Source organism: Elgaria multicarinata, chromosome 4 (genome assembly GCF_023053635.1).
Source record: "Elgaria multicarinata webbii isolate HBS135686 ecotype San Diego chromosome 4, rElgMul1.1.pri, whole genome shotgun sequence".
Taxonomy (NCBI): Eukaryota; Metazoa; Chordata; class Lepidosauria; order Squamata; family Anguidae; genus Elgaria; species Elgaria multicarinata.
Genome location: NC_086174.1, coordinates 107,845,208 through 107,864,628, shown reverse-complemented (window position 1 = coordinate 107,864,628; position 19,421 = coordinate 107,845,208). Strand labels below are relative to the sequence as shown.

General features: G+C 39.8%; 1 protein-coding gene across 3 annotated transcripts in view; it reads right to left on the bottom strand.

Annotated features, from left to right (window-relative positions):
• The window catches only part of PHIP (pleckstrin homology domain interacting protein), a 110,663-nt gene that overhangs the window by 21,942 nt on the left and 69,300 nt on the right, over positions 1-19,421 (bottom strand). For 2 of the 3 annotated variants that reach the window (XM_063124925.1, XM_063124926.1), the window contains exons 22-31: positions 18,365-18,441; positions 17,683-17,914; positions 16,347-16,466; positions 12,588-12,695; positions 11,717-11,841; positions 8,477-8,559; positions 7,353-7,464; positions 7,066-7,178; positions 2,319-2,474; positions 1,805-1,925 (exon numbers count right to left, since the gene is read on the bottom strand). In XM_063124925.1, the coding sequence (XP_062980995.1) occupies positions 1,805-1,925; positions 2,319-2,474; positions 7,066-7,178; positions 7,353-7,464; positions 8,477-8,559; positions 11,717-11,841; positions 12,588-12,695; positions 16,347-16,466; positions 17,683-17,914; positions 18,365-18,441 (1,247 nt within the window). The remainder of the gene's footprint in view (positions 1-1,804; positions 1,926-2,318; positions 2,475-7,065; positions 7,179-7,352; positions 7,465-8,476; positions 8,560-11,716; positions 11,842-12,587; positions 12,696-16,346; positions 16,467-17,682; positions 17,915-18,364; positions 18,442-19,421) is intronic. The other variant, XM_063124927.1, reaches the window with a different exon arrangement.

The window sequence follows — 19,421 nt, the reverse complement described above, 5'->3', positions numbered from 1 at the left end:
TTCACTTTGAATTGGTCCCAGGAACGGACTGGGAACAAGCACGCCGGGTTTAGAGAAGAAATCACTGAAGAATGTGTGTTAGTCGGTGCTGGTTCCTTAGGTAACGACTTATGAAGCTCAAACAGGTAGTCATTAATGAGGAAGTGAGATGAGCTTCTCTTCAACGGGAGTTCCAGAGCCTAGGTGCAGCCACTCACTCCCAATTAAATGCATCTCTTGGGTTGTTGGAACATACAAGACGACCTCCAAAGATTATCTGAACAGATTGGCAGTATTGTAAGAGAGAAGGTGATCCTTCAGTTATCTTTGTCCTAAACCATTCAGAGCTTAGGACGGTTGCTCTAGCATCTGTATCTGAAGCTTCTATGGATCCCAGGTTACATCTTATTCAGCAAAAAAATATTATTATTTATTTCATGTATATACCACCCCATAGCCAAAGCTCTATTGGACTCCACAACGCCTTTTCAATAAGGCTTTGTCTAACTTGCACAATTGTTGGATATGTAATGCATCTGATGCCTTAAATACATATGATGGGAAATGACGATAATCTTATATACATAATGTATGAGGTGTTTTTTTCCCGTTTTCACAATGTATCTTCTGTTCTGTTTTGTTGATATTCACAATGGGGAAAAAATCACTAGCATTTTGAAACTGAAGCCAGTAGAATTATTTCAACAAAGGTGCCACGTGCTTCCTGTACATAGCCAGTTAACAACTGGGTCACTACATTATAGGCCAACTGAAGTTTATGACTACTCTTCAAAAGTAGTCCTATGTAGAATGGATTGCAATAATCCAGAAATGGGCTCCATTAAGACAACACGTTAGTCAACACACTGTGAAAACTCCACTCAAGGGTTGTTTTTAGGAGGTACCTCCCACACAACGTGTTCTAACTCCACCATTGTGTGACTGTGGGCTGTGAAAATGAGTAAAATCCATTGCGACATTTGATTGACAGTTCCTCTACCCACTCTCATTCCCAGGTCCTCCCGATGGTATCTCATCAGCCATTGCGGCAAAAAGCAATCCCGGTGGCTCTCCTAGGGTGGCACTAGCTCCTTTCACCACTCTCAACGCAACGGAAAACTCCAGACAGACAACCGCCCAGAGAGCTTCGGCTATTGGGCGGTATAAAAATGTAATAAATAAATGAATAAATAAATAAACACATTTCTCAATGGTGGTGTAATAGTAATATATAATAATAATATATTTATTTGTTACCCGCCTCTCCCTCCAGATCGAGGCAGGGCACAACACAAATGTAAATACCACAAAATACATATAATTAAAACATTCAAAACTAATACATCATTAAAAGCAGCACATTATTAAAAGGTATCCTTTTAGAACTCTACTGTGGAGTTCTAAAACCACCACTGAGAAATGTGTTGTCTGAACTGAGCTATGATGTAACTTAGACATGTGTCACCTTGGCCAGAATTAAGTTTTAAGCAATTTCAATAGGAACAGCAACTTTATGATAAATATTGGCTCAATGATATAAAAAGCATAAAATTAAAGAATGCAAGATAAAGAAGGGGTCCATACGGTATCTAGAAATCATTTTTGAAAATCTCTTCAAACCAGGGCAACCTAGGTCAAGCTAAGGTGAGTTGGAGCATTTCAAGGTTAACAGTAAATAGGAGAAGCCTTCACAAGAATACCCCAGTGTGACATCTCAGTGCATAACACAGTAGATAATACATGCTGTGCTCAGCTAGAAGCAAAAGTTGCTCGAGATATTGTCTGATGAAATCAAAAGCAAAATGTGAATAAACTTATTACAAACCTGTAAAACCTATTTTCCAGTCTTTGCTTAATTGTACTGAGATCAGTAGGATATGCAACAACAGTGCAGTACATTGGATAAGCTTGGAAATCCACAGGTGCCACAAAAGCAGAAGCAATATCTAAACATAGAACAAAGATGTCATTACTACATTACAAAAAAGCATTTTAAAGATGTAAAAATAATTCGAGGAGAGATTGACTAAATAAGGATAGATTTTACTCATACAAGTGTTCCAATATCAAGCAGAAGCAGCATATTATTTATTGATTAGTTACTGAGTATTTGTGTTTAATGATCAACACACACAAATTGTCCCCCAAAAACCATCTCAGGAATGTCCTTTTCCTACATGTTAATGATCACTATGTAAGAAGAGCCACAGATGAAGTGGCTACAATAACAACTAAACGCAGAAATCCAAATAAAAAATTTACAGCCACGTAAGACTATCTAAACAGATACTCAGAGCGCATGAATATGTGTTATTTTATTCTTTCACACCAAGCATTACCTAAAGTCATCAGTTGGTTTATCCCTGAAATTATTCTTTCACATTCATCATCACGAGTCCTGGAACCCCATTCTCCATCCAGAGGTTTGTATATCAATGATCTGCTTTCAACGTTAGTTAAAGGAACACTAGTTCCAAGCTCCTCAGGAAACACAGCTGAAATAAAGAATAAAATGAACATAATAACTGATATAATTATCCTTGTGACTTAAGCAATTTCATATCTATTAAGAAAACACAATGGTATGAATGAACAATCCACAGCCCACTATTATTTTAAGTGCAATCAGGTGACTGTGATTATTATAAATGGGCATTACATATATATCACATGTGTGTTGGATATTTACCCTTCCTGGCTTATAAAAACAGCTGGGGATTCCTGTCCAATGCCATGGCCATTGGCCTCTGGTGTCCCTGAGGGTTCTATTTAGTCCCCCATGCTATTTAACATACCGGTATACATGAATCCACTAGAAGAGGTTGTCTGGAGTTTGGGGGTTCAGTGCCACCACTCTGCTGATGACACTCAACTCTATCTTTCTTTTCCATCTAAATCCAAAGAAGTTCTAGTTCTAAACAGGTGTCTGATATCGGTAATGGACTGGATGAGAGTGAACTTATTGAAGCTTTATCCAGACAAGACAGAGGTGATCCTGGTTAGTTGAAAGGCACATTAAGGAATAGGGAATTACACTCTCCTAAAGACTCAGGTTTGCAGTGTGGGTATACTTTGGGGTTCATGTCTAAACATGGATGCCCAGGTTTTGGCAGTGGCCAGGAGTGCATTTAGCACAGTTGAAGCTGGTTCCTCAACCACACCCATTCCTAGAGATGTCTGATCTTGCCACAATCACGCAAGCATGTTACATCCTATTTGGACTCCTGTCCCATTTGGACTCCAGTGGCCTTTGAAAAGTGTTCGGAAACTTCAGGTGGTCCAGCATACTGCAGCCAGGGTGTTGACTGGGGCTGGTAACAGGGAGCATACGACTCACTTGTTACAACAGCTTCCTTTGAAACCTTTGTATAACTCTATCCACCCCCCTTTTTTTATGAACCGTGTACACAATGGAAATCGATGATAATCCTATATATGTAATGTATGTTTTCCCCTGTTTTCACAATGTATTTTCTGCTCTATTTTGTTAATATTCATAATAAAAAAACCAGCTTCACCGATTACTCGTCTGTTTCTAGGCACAATTCAAAGTGCTAGTTATTATTGTTAATAATAACAATAACAACAATAACAAATTAATTTCATTTCTATACCGCCCCATAGACAAAGTTGTCTGGGCAGTTTACAACAATTCAATGACTGAGAAACCCCTATAGAACTTGAAACCAGGCTACTGTTGTTTTTATACAGTTGTTTTTATGTTTCTGATGGTTTTTAAATTTTGTATACTTTTTAATGTTTACCATTTTTAACTGTTGTAAACCGCCCAGAGAGCTTCGTCTATGGGGCGGTATATAAATGTAATAAATAAATAAATATCTGAAAGACCTCCTTCTCCCATATGAGACTTCCTGGTTTATAAGATCTTCAGGGGAGGCCCTTCTCTCAGTTCCACTGCCATTGGAGGCATATCTGGTGGGGACACAAGGGAAGGCCTTTCGGTGGCCATTTCCATTCTCTGGAATTCCCTGCCAAGAAAGGCCAAGTTGGTCCCCCCTCTGTTGCCCTTTCACCAGCAGGCAAATATGCTTTCATTCAGGCAGGCCTTTGGCATATAAACTGGTCTAATGATGAAGGGGTAATCGTTTTGATGTTAATTTGTTTTACTGTTATGCTTTTACCTGTTTCTAGGTATCGATTTGTATATCTTAATTAAGAATTTGTTTTTAAAGTATGTTATTATCGTGGGCCATTTGAGTGCCATTTTTGATGGAAAGGCGGTACAGAAATGAAATAAATGTGTGTGTGTGTGTGTGCATTGCATTATTCAGAATCTTCTATTAATATGCAAGTTAATTTCCTGTCTTTTTCTTATATTCAGTCATAACCAGCTAGTGCTTTTTTTAGAAATAAAATTGGCTATCCTTATGGGGCAGGAGTGAATTAAAAGCTATGTAATTTAAACTACTCATTTACATTTTTAATATCTCTTTAATTAATAGTGTAAATCCTCTTGATTCTAGGGTGAAATCTACATGTAAATAAATCCATCTCCACATTACAGAAGCGTAACAAGTTTAGAATTCCCAGAAAGAGCTTAAGAGCACTCCTATTCAGTTAAAGAGAAACCCAATGGTCATGATTGAAGAATAATGTTAAAGAGCAAGAAAGATTATAATTATCTCCTAACACTAGGAGAGCATTAGATAAATTGAAACCGCTCTTCAGAAGTTTGATGCATAAGTATTTCTTTGTAACCACAATAATTCTCACATTTATGGCCAAACCCTAATATATAAATGGAGAGGCTTATTCATGTAGCAAGCCATTTATGAGCATGTTTCCCCAGTTTTGCTTGTCACATTGGCGATGGTAAGTAATCGGCCTTTCTTCCAATTTTGGGGCTACAGAAGTGGGCAGGGATCATCCTGGCATGTTATGTGGCAATTCCTGCCCATTCCCCAGAAACAAGACTAGGAAAAAGGTGGAATGTTCTTTGATTGCTTTGCTGCCTGAGCTACACAGCATACTTTGCGCCTCAGAGTGACCAAACTGGAAATCTCCCACAAGCTTTTCCTGCAAGGAAGGCTGACTTGAGTGTGCTTTGCAGGGACAAATCAAGGCTTTGTGACCACTTTTTTTTTTTACTTGGCTAGCAAGGCCAGCCAGAAATTGCAAATGCCTGTTTAGGAGTACGGTTCCTCATCCAATTTAGATTATTTAAACCATGCCAACTCAAAATGCATAAAACAGTTCTGCTGGGATGGGTGAAACTGTCCAGGCCATAAGGAGATTCAATTAATCCAAATGGTTTTCGAACTGCTGTTGTCTCCATGCAATTGCATTTCAATCAACCACCTACATTGACAAATGAATGGGGACTGAGTCTTCATTCTTCTACTTTAAAGACCAGCTTTACTACTAAAGCTTTCTTGAAGTGTTCATTTCTACATTCAATCTATTTATTTGTCCAAATCTGTTCACCTAGAGCAGTGGTTCCCAATTGGGGGTCCGTGGACCCCAGAGGGTTCGCGTAACCCACCCAAGGGGTCCGTGGCACCATTCACATATTCACCATTCATTTCTGGAGTCCACTGACAACGAATTCCTACCAGAAGTAAAATATAACATCACTGAGCACCTGTGAGTAGCTTCAGAGATTACTTCCCTGCACCTAATCCTGAAAACTCATGGATAAGGAATCCTTTTGAATGTGGTGATGTACAAACTAACAACTCTTCTCTGCGGAAGAGCAAGATGCACTTGTTGACGTGACTTGAGATGGTTCATTGAAATCATTCTTCAAAGAATATAGACTAGACCAATTCTGGGTGACGGTTTTTCCTGATTATAAGAAGTTAGGTGAAAAAGCTTTGAAACATCTAGTTCCCTTTTGTTCCATATATCTTTGTGAACAATCATTTTCGACATTTTGTTATATATACATGGCTTGGGACTGCAATACCTGATGGAACGCCTCTCCCGACATGAACCTACCCGTACACTGCGCTCAACATCTAAGGTCCTCCTCCGAGTGCCTACTCCGAGGGAAGCTCGGAAGATGGCAGCAAGGGAAAGGGCCTTTTCAGTGGTTGCCCCCCGACTGTGGAATAATCTTCCTGATGAGATTTGCCTGGCGCCAACATTGTTATCTTTTCGGCGCCAGGTCAAGACTTTTCTCTTCTCCCAGGCATTTTAACAGCATTTAACAACGTTAAGTTTGTTTTTAATGGACCCCAGAATTGTTGTTTTTAAATGGATACTGTTTTTATACTGTTTTTATGTTTTTTTAATTTTGTATACTTTTAATTGTTGTAAACCGCCCAGAGAGCTTCGGCTGTGGGGCGGTATATAAATGTAATAAAATAAATAAATAAATATGAAGAACAAGCATAGAAATCGGCTCGCTGTTGATCCAGATTTGAGATTAAAAGTAGGAAATATTGAACCGGATGTGGAAGGGATTGTTCGGGACAAAAAGAGGCATGATTTCTCCCGTCACGTTTAGGTTTAGTAGCTGCTAGACATGTCATAATTTGTTCAATTGTAAACTAGACATTAGTCAAATTAAATTCGTCTTTATATTCCTAACTAAATCATTGCCATTTTTGCATGGTAATATCACAAATTTTATGGTCTGTTTTTTAGTATACCTAAAATCCTTTGTTATTAGGGGCTACCCCTTATTTTCTCCGAACAATTGCTTCACACAGGTAACTATCATAGAGATAACAAATTTTTCAAAAGTAGGGGGTCCATGGCTTGGCATTTAAAAAACAAGGGGTCCACAGTACTTAGCTAATTGGGAACCATTGACCTAGAGAGAATAGGTTTAATCAAGATGTTTATGAGAGATTCAGCAGCATTGCTAACTCTGAAGTTGGCAACTCATCCTAATAATGCAGTGTATGGACAAACCTGGGAATCCTTGCAAAATGTTTGCCTATTGCAAAATAAAACCCATTATTTTCAGTGGTAAAAACTTTTTTCCGAACAAAATTCAATATTTGATTTTCTCAATAAGCTTGTGATTTTACAGACAAATCAGTAAATCAAAAATTAGTGATTTTCCCCCTTTTTACAGCATAATCAGCTTAACTTCTTTACAGTTCATCACATACGTACATAGTAAGTTCTGTCTCCTTTCTGTACATCTAGGGGAAAGTAGACACATACCATTGTTTGGTATAGGCTCCATATCCCAAGGACTCATTTTCTCAGTGTCTCCATTGTCCCAACTTCAAGAAAAAAAAGACAACCAAATTTGTTAGCAGCATTGCTTATCTGAATATTTTCCCCCAAATTTTAGCTTAATGCACTTAAAAAATAAAACTTACCAGCGAATGATTAAATATACATGACGTTTAAAAACAATGAGAAGATAAAAACCTATGTATAAGCAAATTACTAACCAGACATTGTAGCACTGAAACAAGCTGTCAGCATACTGAGACTGTAGGGGCTCTTGGCTTTCTATTGTTCCAAACCACCAGGCATCATCAATTACTGATCTAAATCTATCACCTGGACAGGAATACCAAATTATGTCATTAATTTATGGTTTTTCATAAATGCTCTCAGCTACTAAATGCTGCCAGCTACTAAACAAAAAGATGCAAAATGCTAACATTCCATTAGCAAGACTTCATAAAGCTGTTACACTGTAATGACACCATTAAACCAATTTCTGTTTTCAGACGTAAGTCAGGGTGAGGATCTCAAATGATTGTAGACTATCTTCATTATCCATACTTGAAATCAATGTTCAGAACTGTGGTATGGATTGCACTCTTGAAGGACAAAATATTCATTCATTTTAATTCATTTGTTATATTTCATAGAATCATAGAATAGCAGAGTTGGAAGGGACCTACAAGGCCATCAAGTCCAACCACCTGCTCAATGCAGGAATCCTGTATAGGAAATCCTATACTGTATAGGAATCCTATACTGTTCCATAGCCGAAGGTCTCTGGGTGGTTCACAAAAATTAAAAACCATTAAAATATATTATATAAAGTATAAAATAAGATTCACATAAGGCCATAAAGCAGATAGCACACAAAACAAAAACATTTATCTAAAATAATTTAAATGTTATGATAAAGTTTAGATTCTTTATGCTATTCATGAATTTCAATAGCTTTTTAGTCCTAAGAAAAAGGTAAACCCCTAACACAAACAAAAACAGCCACACATTTGCTTGGGAATTTAATGAAAACCCTTACAAGGATTTTGAACCTTGTTGCTTTTTAACTTCATACAGAAGTGAAAGAATATCTAAACAAAAACATTAAAGCAAAAAAGATAATTCAGCACAAATTTTAAAATATTACTTAAATAAAGACTATTTAAAAAGTCACTGATTCAAGTTCCTAAGAAAACATTATTTATATCCACAAGTCATAGATTATATTTTGAATTTAGTACAAGTACAATGTGAAGTTTTTAAAAAATGTATCCTTTGTAATAATTATGATCCAGTTCTAGTCAAATCAAAGAGAATTGCAATATCAAGTGAATCCTAAGGCACCCACCTATGTTCCATCGTCTATGTTTTGCATCATCAAACTGCTGCCTTAAGACTAGGAAATCTATAACATCTGGCATATCATGATACCTAAATATAAGCAAAATGAGATAATATAAGAGAAGTGTTTGCTATGAATTACAAGTGAGAAAACCAGTGGGACTATTCCATTGATTTTTCAATAAATGGATTAACTGAAGGCTAAAGTAGATGTTTGGCAACAGACCCAAGTTGAACAATGAAGAGCTGCAAGGGGGCGTCATTTGGAAGGAAGAAATGGTACTTAACCCTTTGCTGTCCAGTGCTTTGCCCTACAACTTTTCCACCAGCACTTTTCCCTCAGTCAGAGTTCTCCCACTAGGGGTATCGGATGAAGTGAAGGGTGTATAGAGAAGTGGCTACTGCTTTTCTTTCCCAAAGTGTACCCACCCACGCCATTCACTGTTTTCACTTGTTCAACCACAACCTGAGTTCCCAGACCTGCTGTTCATTACATTTCCCCCTCAAATTAGTATGTTTTCTGGGGGGGGGGGGGGAGAGGTTTTCTACAACAAGATATAATATACTGTGGGTGAAATCCAGTGTTACACAAACAAAGGGCGCGTTCAGATGACACAAGAGTCAACTGTGTGTTATCAGTGAACTCCACAGTTGACTATTTAGGGGGTACTCCTCACACAACATAATACTCAACCATGAGTTGACTATTAACTGTGTGTTGAGTAGCTCATCCCCTGCCCAACCCCAACCCCTCTCCGTCCTCCCACTGAAAAGCAGTGTTGCTTCTCCCTCACAATCTTGGTCTCTGCTGCTGCACACTGACAGCTCTCAAAAGCAAGGCAGAGAGAGAGATCCCTACTGGTGAAGCGCCCTGTTTCTTCTGTGGGTAGGAAGGGATTAAAGACCCACTTCCCAGGAGAATCCACCATTGTGCCAGGGTGTGGGGACACCCACAAGGGTCTCCCCACTGGGGGAAGCCTTTCCTTCCTTACCTCCAAGTAAGCCATTTCCCCATAGATTGGGGGGGAAAGATTTCTGCCATGGGTTGATTTTTAAATGTCCCTGGATGGGGCACCACGATTAGTGGCTGCCCACGGTTCCCAGGAACGTGGACGTCCCATCCCCAGATGGGGCGCTGCGATCGGCAACTGCCCTCACCAAACTGTCCTCCCATTCCCATGTGCCCATGAAGTTCTTCTCCCTCCCTGGCCACAATGAACTTAGCTGCAAAGGATTTCTCCTCCAGCTTGACATTTAAAAGTCAAGCCACAGGAGAAATCATTCCCCACACCCACCTTGATTTCCACAAATGGGCTTCTGAGAATAATACAAAAGCAGGAAATCAGGGTGGGTGGGTAGCAGGGTGATCATTTTTACACACACACACACACACACACACACACACACTGATTTTCCAGATGGGGAAACTTCATAGAATGCCAAGGGATATCTATGGGAGCACCCGCTCCTATTCCTGCTGCCAAGTTGCATATAGTCTGGTAGAAACTGTAAATATCAAGTTAAGAGAAAATCTGTCCTCTTTCTCCTCAAAGTAGCAGCAGCAGAAACAATACCAGCACGAAAATGTTGCTGGACAGCTTCAACATTCGTGCCATGACATCTGTCCAAGCCAAGAAATACTGATCCTGCTGGTTCCTCTTGAGATTTCGGACGGCACTATAGTTGAACTCTGTGCAGCTTGATGTAAAATTTCTGGGATTTGGCAATTCCGCTCAAAAACAAAACGAACACACACACACACACACACTTTTCCAAGTCTCACACACACACACACGTCATCCGAGTAGTGCATGCGTGGAAGAGGAGTTTGTGTGAGTTTTAAAGGAAAGCTGGGGGAAGTGAGAGCCCAGCACTCTCTTGCTCTTTCTGGCTTTCACCACCGAAACAAAGATCTGGGAGTTAAGAGAGCAAGACTGTGCCAGATCTATACACAAGGAGAGGGGGAGACGGAGGAGATTCTATCCAGGACCACATTCCTTCTAGCTAGAGAAAAGGGTTAACATTTCAGAGGTAAGAGACTGGGAGAGTGGGTGTAGGATATCCCTGACAATTCATTATTTTGTAAACAAAACAGTGAATGGGGAAGCTTCATAGAATGCCATAGGATCTCTATGGAAGCAATCTTCATAGCAATCCCTTGGCACTCTATAAAGCTTCCCCATCCAGAAAATCGGGGGGAGGGGCAACCAATGATTGTGGGGCGCCACCAGTCCTTGTCAGGGGGATCGTTTTACACACACAGAGAGACCAATTTTATTGTTCTTGGAACCCCATTTGTGGAAACTGGGGTGGGGGGAAGGGATTTCTCCCACGGCTTGACTTTTAAACTTCAGGCTGCAGGAAAAATCGTTTGCAGCTAAGTTCCTCGTGGCCAGGGAGGAACATGCATATAGCTGGAAACACATGGGCAGCCGCCAAATGCAGCACCCCACCCAGGGAAGGACATGCACGTCCCTGGGAACACTTTGGCAGCCGTAGATCGCAGTGTCCTAGCCAGGGAGTTTCACAGCCGTGCAAGTAGCAGGAGCAAGGGGTGTGGCTTCAGCTCACCAGGGGAGGCACACCACCAGGTACCAACCCCCTTGCCGATGGTGCTGACACATGTCTATGGAGCCCCACTGAGCAAAAGCCGCAGGGGTTTCTGCTGCTCTTGCCTCACGACTCTGTAGGCACGTGAAATAGTCAACCGAGTCCACCACACAACGCAATAACCAACAGTTGTGCAAATAGTCAACTCTGCGCACTGTTGATTATTTGCATTAGTTATTTCGAGGAAATAACCAACCGTGGTGTGGAAAAGGCTTGCCAGATGACACAATTGTCAATGATTGACTATTTAAGCAATCGGTGACTATCATGTCGTTCGAACCTAGTCACAGACTTGCAACAGAACCTTCCCTTCTCCTCCTCACACTACAGCTCCTTCTCACCAAACTGTTCTGGAGGTTCCCCAACTGGATACAACCCAATAGATTTTGCACAGCACATTTAAAAACATACAAATAACGTAGCCCAATATTGCTCCTTTGATTCTATTATGAACTGATACAAGAAGAGGAAAACTAGCAAAGTGCAAAGCTATCAACATGAAAAAGCTACTTCCTAAACTACTCGTTTGAAGCACATTCATTTTATAAAAACTTTTAAAACTACAGCAAACCTGCTTCAAAATTGCAAACAGTCATAAATATTACAATAGCCATATCTGAAAAGTGGTTTTCCTTACTTCATTGTAAAAGATCCTCCAGTCAATTTACCAGTATCTGGGTCAAGAAAAGCAAGTTTAAGGCAGCAAAGTGTAGGAAGCCCGACTTCATACTTTATTCCAACTATTTTCATCAGCTCTTGTTCCTGATAAGAGACAACACATTATTTTATATAAAATAAATATTTTATTTAATTAAAGCATTTTATCCTACCCTCCTGCCACAAAAGGTAAACACAAGGAGACCACATTTTGATAGCGAAAGTAATCTGGTGAGTTCTAAACTTTACCAGGTCATTCCCCATTACTTGAGGTACTACAGAGTCAACCAGTTTTCTGATTATTTTGTACAACTTTAATACAGAACTTTAGCTCAGTGCCCAAGTAGGCAGAGAATGTGATTCAAATGTAAGGGGGACAAGGAGAAGTAAGGTGCTCTATGAACGACTGCTTAATACAAACCCATAAGGAAGATGACTACGTTACCAGCCACACTCCATTTGGCATTATTATTTTTCCTTTGCTGTCATAACCAGAGTAATAATTAAACTGACCCCAATTTACAAAAAAAAAGTGTGTGTGTGTGTGTGTGTGTGTGTGTGTGTGTGTGTAGATAAATACAAGACAAGCAGAGTTCAAGAGAGGAAGTGTGCAATCTTGCCATCCATTCAGATCTGTTAATCATGGCTTAGAGGTTACCAGTGTAATGTTTACACTGCACTTAGAAGTGCATATAAAGTCAGTTTTAGAGGGTAATTATCTCCATATATACTCAGAAGCAAGGCCTTTTGAGTTCTATAGGATTTACTCCCAGGTAAGTTTGTATAGGATTGGATTGCCATTTTTTATATAATAAGCATAATTTAAAGGGAGAAGGGGGGAAGAGACATACCCGTAGTTCCATCTTATGCCATGGCTGTTTTTTTGGATTAATGCTATATATTTTGTTCTTCTTTGCCATTAAAACATATGCTTCATGGCCTTGTCGGAAATAGTAAACCTTAAGAACATAACACAAAAATGAAATACCAAAGTTGTTACATGAAAAAATATAGTGACTCAAAAGAAATTAATATCACATTTCAAAATCCTATTTTTCAAAAAAAAAAAAAAAAAAGAAGAGGCTCCTTTAACATTTAACAAAACTTCCATTTACTTGCCAGATCATTTGCAGAAGTTTGGATCCTTCTCTCCCCACCCCCTACAGACCCATTATAAAAATTAACAATGCCATTGGTTCCCAAACATTTAAATAGTAGCACAATACCATAATGACTCCAAACCACACTTGCAAACTGTGACCACCTCCCTGCAACTCTCCCACAAGGTACTTAGTCTGCAAGACCAACTGATACAACTTCAAGTCGTTGGAAGAGTTATGCATTACACCAGTGTGGCCAGAAACAGTGTCGCAGTGAGTTGTGCTCCTCCCTCACTTGTTCTAGTCATCCATGCCCCCTTCCACAATACTCCATTCCCCACCACACTCAACAGTCAGTCAATTCTCATCAGGCTGATTTAGGTTTACCTCCTTTAGTTTTTTGGTTTTTTTACTTCTACGAACCTCAGTAACCCATGCACCCCCCAAAAAAATTACCAGTACCTTCCACTCATGTGTGTGAGTGCTGCTGTTTTGACTACATCAGCAACTGCACTCACACTTGAACATCAGGAATATTAATTATTCAGTTAAATTTAACATAAAGTTAAAGAAAGAGCCAAGCATGTTTTAAGACTATAGGTCTGAGTTTGGTGTTATTTAGTTATTTCCCTCTCCATGTCTATGCAACTCAGACCAGCTATTTAAACTGTGCTTCAGCTTCCCAAACACCTATTTACCATTAATTGTGCCCCCCCCCCAAAAAACCCACTTCAAGTCAATGCTATCTTATGTGTTTCTTTAATTTCTTATGAAACTGCCTATTCTCAACAAGGATCTCCAAGTCTGACAATGGGACTGAAGGACTAACAAATTGCATGAGAACTCCAACCAATTTATACTGTAGGTCGTTTCGTGCCTTGTACTACTGCCCAGGAAAGGTTGCAGGGCTTTGCACATCATCAAAGCCTTAGGAAAGTGCTCCCAGCCCCTGGAGATAGATGTTTATATTACAGGGACCTTGAGGGACACTACCCAGGAAAGGTTGCAGGGCTTTGTCCATCAAAAGAAGCACTTGATTATGGATGTGAGGGCAATTATGCCATGTCGCTTGTGACCCAGTAACAGCAGTCACTGTAGAAGTCTTGAGTGAAGAAGCCAAGACCAGGACAGAATCTCAAAGCAGGGGGTTGGACTTGATGGTCTTATAGGCCCCTTCCAACTCTACTGTTCTATGATTCTATGATTACGCCCAAGACATGGGCCAGGTTTATCAGGTCCACTGTGTTCTGGAACTGAAGGAATTTGGGTGTGTGAGAGAATGTGAGAGAAAGAGAAAGAAAGAGAGAGAGAGAGAACGAGAACCCAGGGACGTGCCAAAGGTGGCACCAACATGTTGTATTTAGTGAGAGGAGTGCAGTTGGCTTTGAGATCACTTGCTGAATGCTTTAATTTCTGAATATGCATGGCTAATCTTTAGGTTCTGATCAATCTCAGACATGAAAGGAGATACAAATAAGAGATAGTTAAGAAAAGGGCAGATGGTAAATGCCCTGTAGTTGGAAGTGTGCCACTTGTATTACCATTAACATAGTGAAGATGCATAGAGCTGAAGCAAATACAAACTGCAGAGCCTTGTACTGAAAATGCAGGCATTTGTAGGTGAATTGGCTTGCTATTCCTAAAATCCCCAGTTTGAAAATTGGCTTGTTGGAGACAAAAGGAAGGGTGGTGAGAAAGTGGGTTCTGACTAGGGATCTCTTGGATGCGAAGGAGCAGATCTTGAGCGGGAAGCACTTCATAAGGGAATTTTTTTGCTGCTTTGGAAAAAGTGAGGATCTGGAGACTCATAGTCAGATGTAATACCTGCCTCTAAGGCTTTGGAATGTTGGCTGCATAAAGTGAGAGTGTTGGAGAGTGGAGAAGGGGAGGAGAGGAAAACAGTTGGAGAAGGAGAAGATAGGAGCAGCTGAGGAGAAAGACAAAAGAAGGTAGCAGCAGAATGATTTAGAGCTGCTGAGAAGGAAGTTTGAGGAAAGCAGTAGAATGATGAAAGGAAAGAGGAAGGGACAAGCTTTTTGGATTGTAGTGACTCAGGAGCGGACAGGGTCTTAAGACATTGTGAAAGCAGCTGCATTGTCCCATGAACAGCAGCACTATATTTGTAATTAACAGTGGTTTAGAGTTATAGTTCCATTTGTTATTAGTTAAGGTTGTCACTTACTGAAACTCCAATAGCTAAGTAAATATTATAGATTTGTCTCTTGGGTGATTGCTATCTGCCCTGCCTCATTCTAAATATAGAAACCTGGGTTATTACAGTCAAGACTCCTCAGAAGAATGGCACTGAGATACATGGGGACTGTTAAGAGTTAGGACTGTATCTCAAGTCCTTTGCCCCCTCTCTTACTTTTGTGTGGAAAAGAGGATGAATCAGAGGAAGCATGCCTGCTCTGTTTAAATGGGGTAATGTTGCATCAGCTGGACTGGAGAGGCTTGATGAACTAGCGCTGCATCAGCTTTTTCATGAAAAACTTCCTCCAAGACTGGTAAAAGCTCAGATGGGCCCAGATGGGCCTTCTGCGCCATCCAGTGGTTAGTACTTTTGATTTCTTCCACATCGAATGGTGCCACTATTTCAATGTCCTGAAACATGATTTACTTTGTTGTCAGTAGGCTTGTTGGTGGAATGCTTCCCCAGAGCCATCGGAAAGAACAGAGGCAAGAAGAGGTGTGGGGAAAAGGTGGAAGAGGGCAGATTTCTTTTGGAGCAGGAGGGGAAAGAAAGATAAAAGAAGGAAAACTAGTGAAGAGGATAAAAGCACAGAGATAAGATTATGTATGGGGAAAGGACCAGAAAAATGAGAAGGCCTGAGCTATGGAAAAGAAAAAGAGAAGTGTTTCTGCTCTGAGCAATGGCAGGAAACAAACTGTGGAGGAGCCAGTAAGAGGGAGGACAGCAAAAGAACCTAGTTCACAAAATTCTGTCCTTCCTTCCAAGCAGGAGGGAGCACATATCCCACAGTGGATACCTCAGCTGGCCAAAATAGGAGAATTGTTATTTTAAAACAACCATCACAGTTCTTGAATTCAGAGTTTGTTTTCAAAGGGAGCAAACCTATGAACATTTAGACAGAAAAACGTCCTACAACTCCCAGCATCCCCCAGCTTGTATGGCTGGCTGGGGAATGCTCAAATTTATAGGACTTATTTCTGTTTAAACATGCATAGGATTGCGCCCTAAAATTACTCTAAGACATTTTGTTTTTTAAAAAGTAGACTAATCTGATGATTTGTAAAACAAGAAAGCCTAAACAAAGGGCATATAAATGAGAGGAAATTACCCTAACTCAGATGACACGCTAAACCATAGTGGTTAAGCATTTTGAACTAAACATTATGGCTTAGTGTGTCATGTGAACCATGACTTAGCTTCCTAAGCATAGTGGCTACATAACCACGGTTTAAACACGCTCACTAACTATTTGGTGCAAAGGGGTGAGCGGTCTAACAGTGGCATAGCGTGTTGTTTGAACAGGCCCAATAAAATACCTCATCTCCCATTTGTGGTACAAATGGACATCGACGGGGAACAGGATCTGTAATCCACACCGAAGGCAACCATTCTTCCAGTGTCAAGCCATTTTCTGCTAACACTCCCACAGCCAGCCTCTAAAGAAAAGCCACATAAATTTGAATTAATCTCTAGCATTTTAAGAAACTGTTGTAGGAGTATGAACATTTACAGAAAAATATACTTAATTCAAAGTATTCTGGTTAAGTCACATTGGAGAAAAAAATAGGAAAATGTATTAGAACAGGAATAAACCTGACACTGCTGAACTATATACATTTTAAAATTATATACATTTTGAAATAAGACCCACCCATGCATTTTGTTTTTTATACTAGAATATGATGGCATTCCGGGAGAATGATGGAACGTTAGGAATTGTTTTGTGCATGCTCTAGCATAATATGTGGCCCCATGGATACAAGTGGCTGTATCCAACAGTTATCAATCAGCTCATGGAATTCTCTTTCAACCAATGGAGACTTCAATCAGCTGATAGGGCAGGTGGCATTTTAGGCAGTTCCCCAATCCTCCTGTGCCACCTCCCACACTATTTCAAAAGGTTCACCAACTTTCCAGAATTGGGGGGGGGGGGGAGACAATCACCAAAAATTGCCTTCCTTTTTCTTCCTCCAATGAAGCCTCTGTTGTAGCAAGTGTATTCCATCAATAGAATGACACCAATTAAATACAACTTAAACCACATGTCCCCAACCCTTTTGGACCCAACCCACATGCACATTTGGGAATTAGTACTGTGGGCTCTCATGGAAGATGTGGCTAGTTATATAATGGCTGCTACTGGTGACTGGCTAGTCAAAGAGGTGGTGGGGAGGAGAGCAATAGCGAGGCTGGGAGGGAGGGGGAAATAGTAAAGAAAACAAGTAGAGGGCAGAGGAAGAGAAAGTCTGGCAGATAGGAGAGGAAAGAAACATTGAGGTAACGTGGTGAGGGGGAGAGAAAAAGCAAGGCTAGAGACTAGGAGAGAAAAGAAACAGTGAGATAACAGGGGAGGAAATATTGCAGCTAGAAGGTGGGAATGGAGAGGAAAAAGTAAGATAAAGGGGCCAGTGGGAGAGAAAGAATAGGCTAGAGACTGGGAGTGGAGTGACAGAGAGAGTGAGTAAAGGGCAAAGGTCTGTCTGGACAGAAGAAGATGGATAGGGCCAGGGGGAGTGCTCTGAACTATGGATCCAACCCTATGTATTATCATTTCTACTAATCAATATTGATAGAAAATAAAGCAACATTATTGTAAAGAAGCATTTCTTTAAAAGAAACAAGTTAGCTGATATTCTACAACCAAAATACAACCTTCTGTTTTCTCTCTTTGGGTTTCCTTTTCTTTGGTGATGTTGGACCATCTTTATCTTCAATTCCTTTTCTTCTTTCCTTTCTGATTTGCTTTTGCCTTTGTTTTTCAGGACCCTCTTCATCTTCTGAGCTGCTCTCTACTTTCTTAGTCTTAATTTTAGGAACTTTCTTTGGTGGCTGCAGATTAATTCCAGCATCTGCTGTCCAGTCAGAATAATCACTGGAATAGTCACTACGAAAAATCAGGGGGGAAAGCATTTAATACCCATCACAGAAAATAGAACTTTCAGCTAGACCTGAAAATTTAGTTAATCATCCCAGCTTTATTGAAACTAGAATGGATTAAAAAGTAAGTGAATACCATTGAAAAATGGGCCATTCATACAAAACCATAAATTCCTAAGTATAAAAAGGGTGAATGGAAGCATAGTATATTTTCAAAACAAGTATTACTTAATTATACAGTTTTTTGTTAGATGCTCCAATGAACGCATATATACTTTCCAATATACCAGTTAGTCTTACAAAGATTATTTATTAGTTCTGCACACTCAAGGGGAGCTTGAACTTATCTCTCAAAAAAGCTGTTGTTTATGCCATCTGACAAGCTATTTGTTTAAACAGAGAGGAATTTGAAAAGCAGTTTGTGATATAACACAGAGGGGCCCTTCTATTCACTTACCTAGAACTGCCATCACTGTGCCATACTTTCCCCTCATTTTCAGATGTTCCACCACTAGCAACAACTACTTCCCCCTCCTAAGAGAAAGATAATATCATGTTTGTTTATGGCTAAATTTGACTTCCAATTAACAGTAACAGATAATAGAATTTAATGTCATGAATTCACACATCATGTGGCTTCCTGAATTTGCACTTCCCAAAGCTAAACATGAACTGGAAAGTAGTTTGCTGCCAAAATCCATACACTCCTGAAGTTTGAGATGCAGTTTGGGCGAGGGCAGGGGATACAAAAATGGCTACATACTTTAAAGTGCTTTTTAAAAAATCATATATTTGCAAAAGTGTGCAAAGAATGCTTTATTCAATGGGGGTGTTCTTTGCAAAAGTGTTCAAAAACATTTGTAAAAATGCATACAAAAACACTTTTGAAACATGCGCACAAAATTGTACAAATATCTGTGCAAAATAAAAAATGGCATGTACAATCAGGACAGAATAAACGTGTTGAAAAGCCGAGTGATGTGACTGCAATTTATTTTTGTAGCTCTCACTCATACTTTTTTAACAGAGTACAGTTGTATAATTAAGAATTGAGTTGTTCAGTGGCCCTACTTAACAAGGATAAAAAACCCTTCAAGCCAAGGATTGAAATGAGAGTATGTTAATTATCACACAGATTTGTCCATTACCACAAATCCACAGCAAAGAATATAAATTCCTCCTAAAGGAAGAGGGATAGATATTTCCATGGTACATAGGCAGTAGATAAACAGATTCCCCTTTGAGCCTACAAAAAAGCTCCCAAAGCATTTGCCCCAATGTTTCTTCAAAGCTCCTGCAAATAAAACAGTACCCTTTAATGTCTCCAATTTATGCACTAAGATGCAGCCTCAGCCTAGATGGAAGTAAAATTGCTTAGGAGTAGGAAATATCCTAGCAGCAGTAGGTGATGTTCAAGTTAACAGATCCCTTTACTCTCAGAAAATGGAAGTCAAACAAGTCAGGAGTAGGGAGTGCTTGTCCTAGCATGGCTAGAGAGCTTCCACATTAACTTG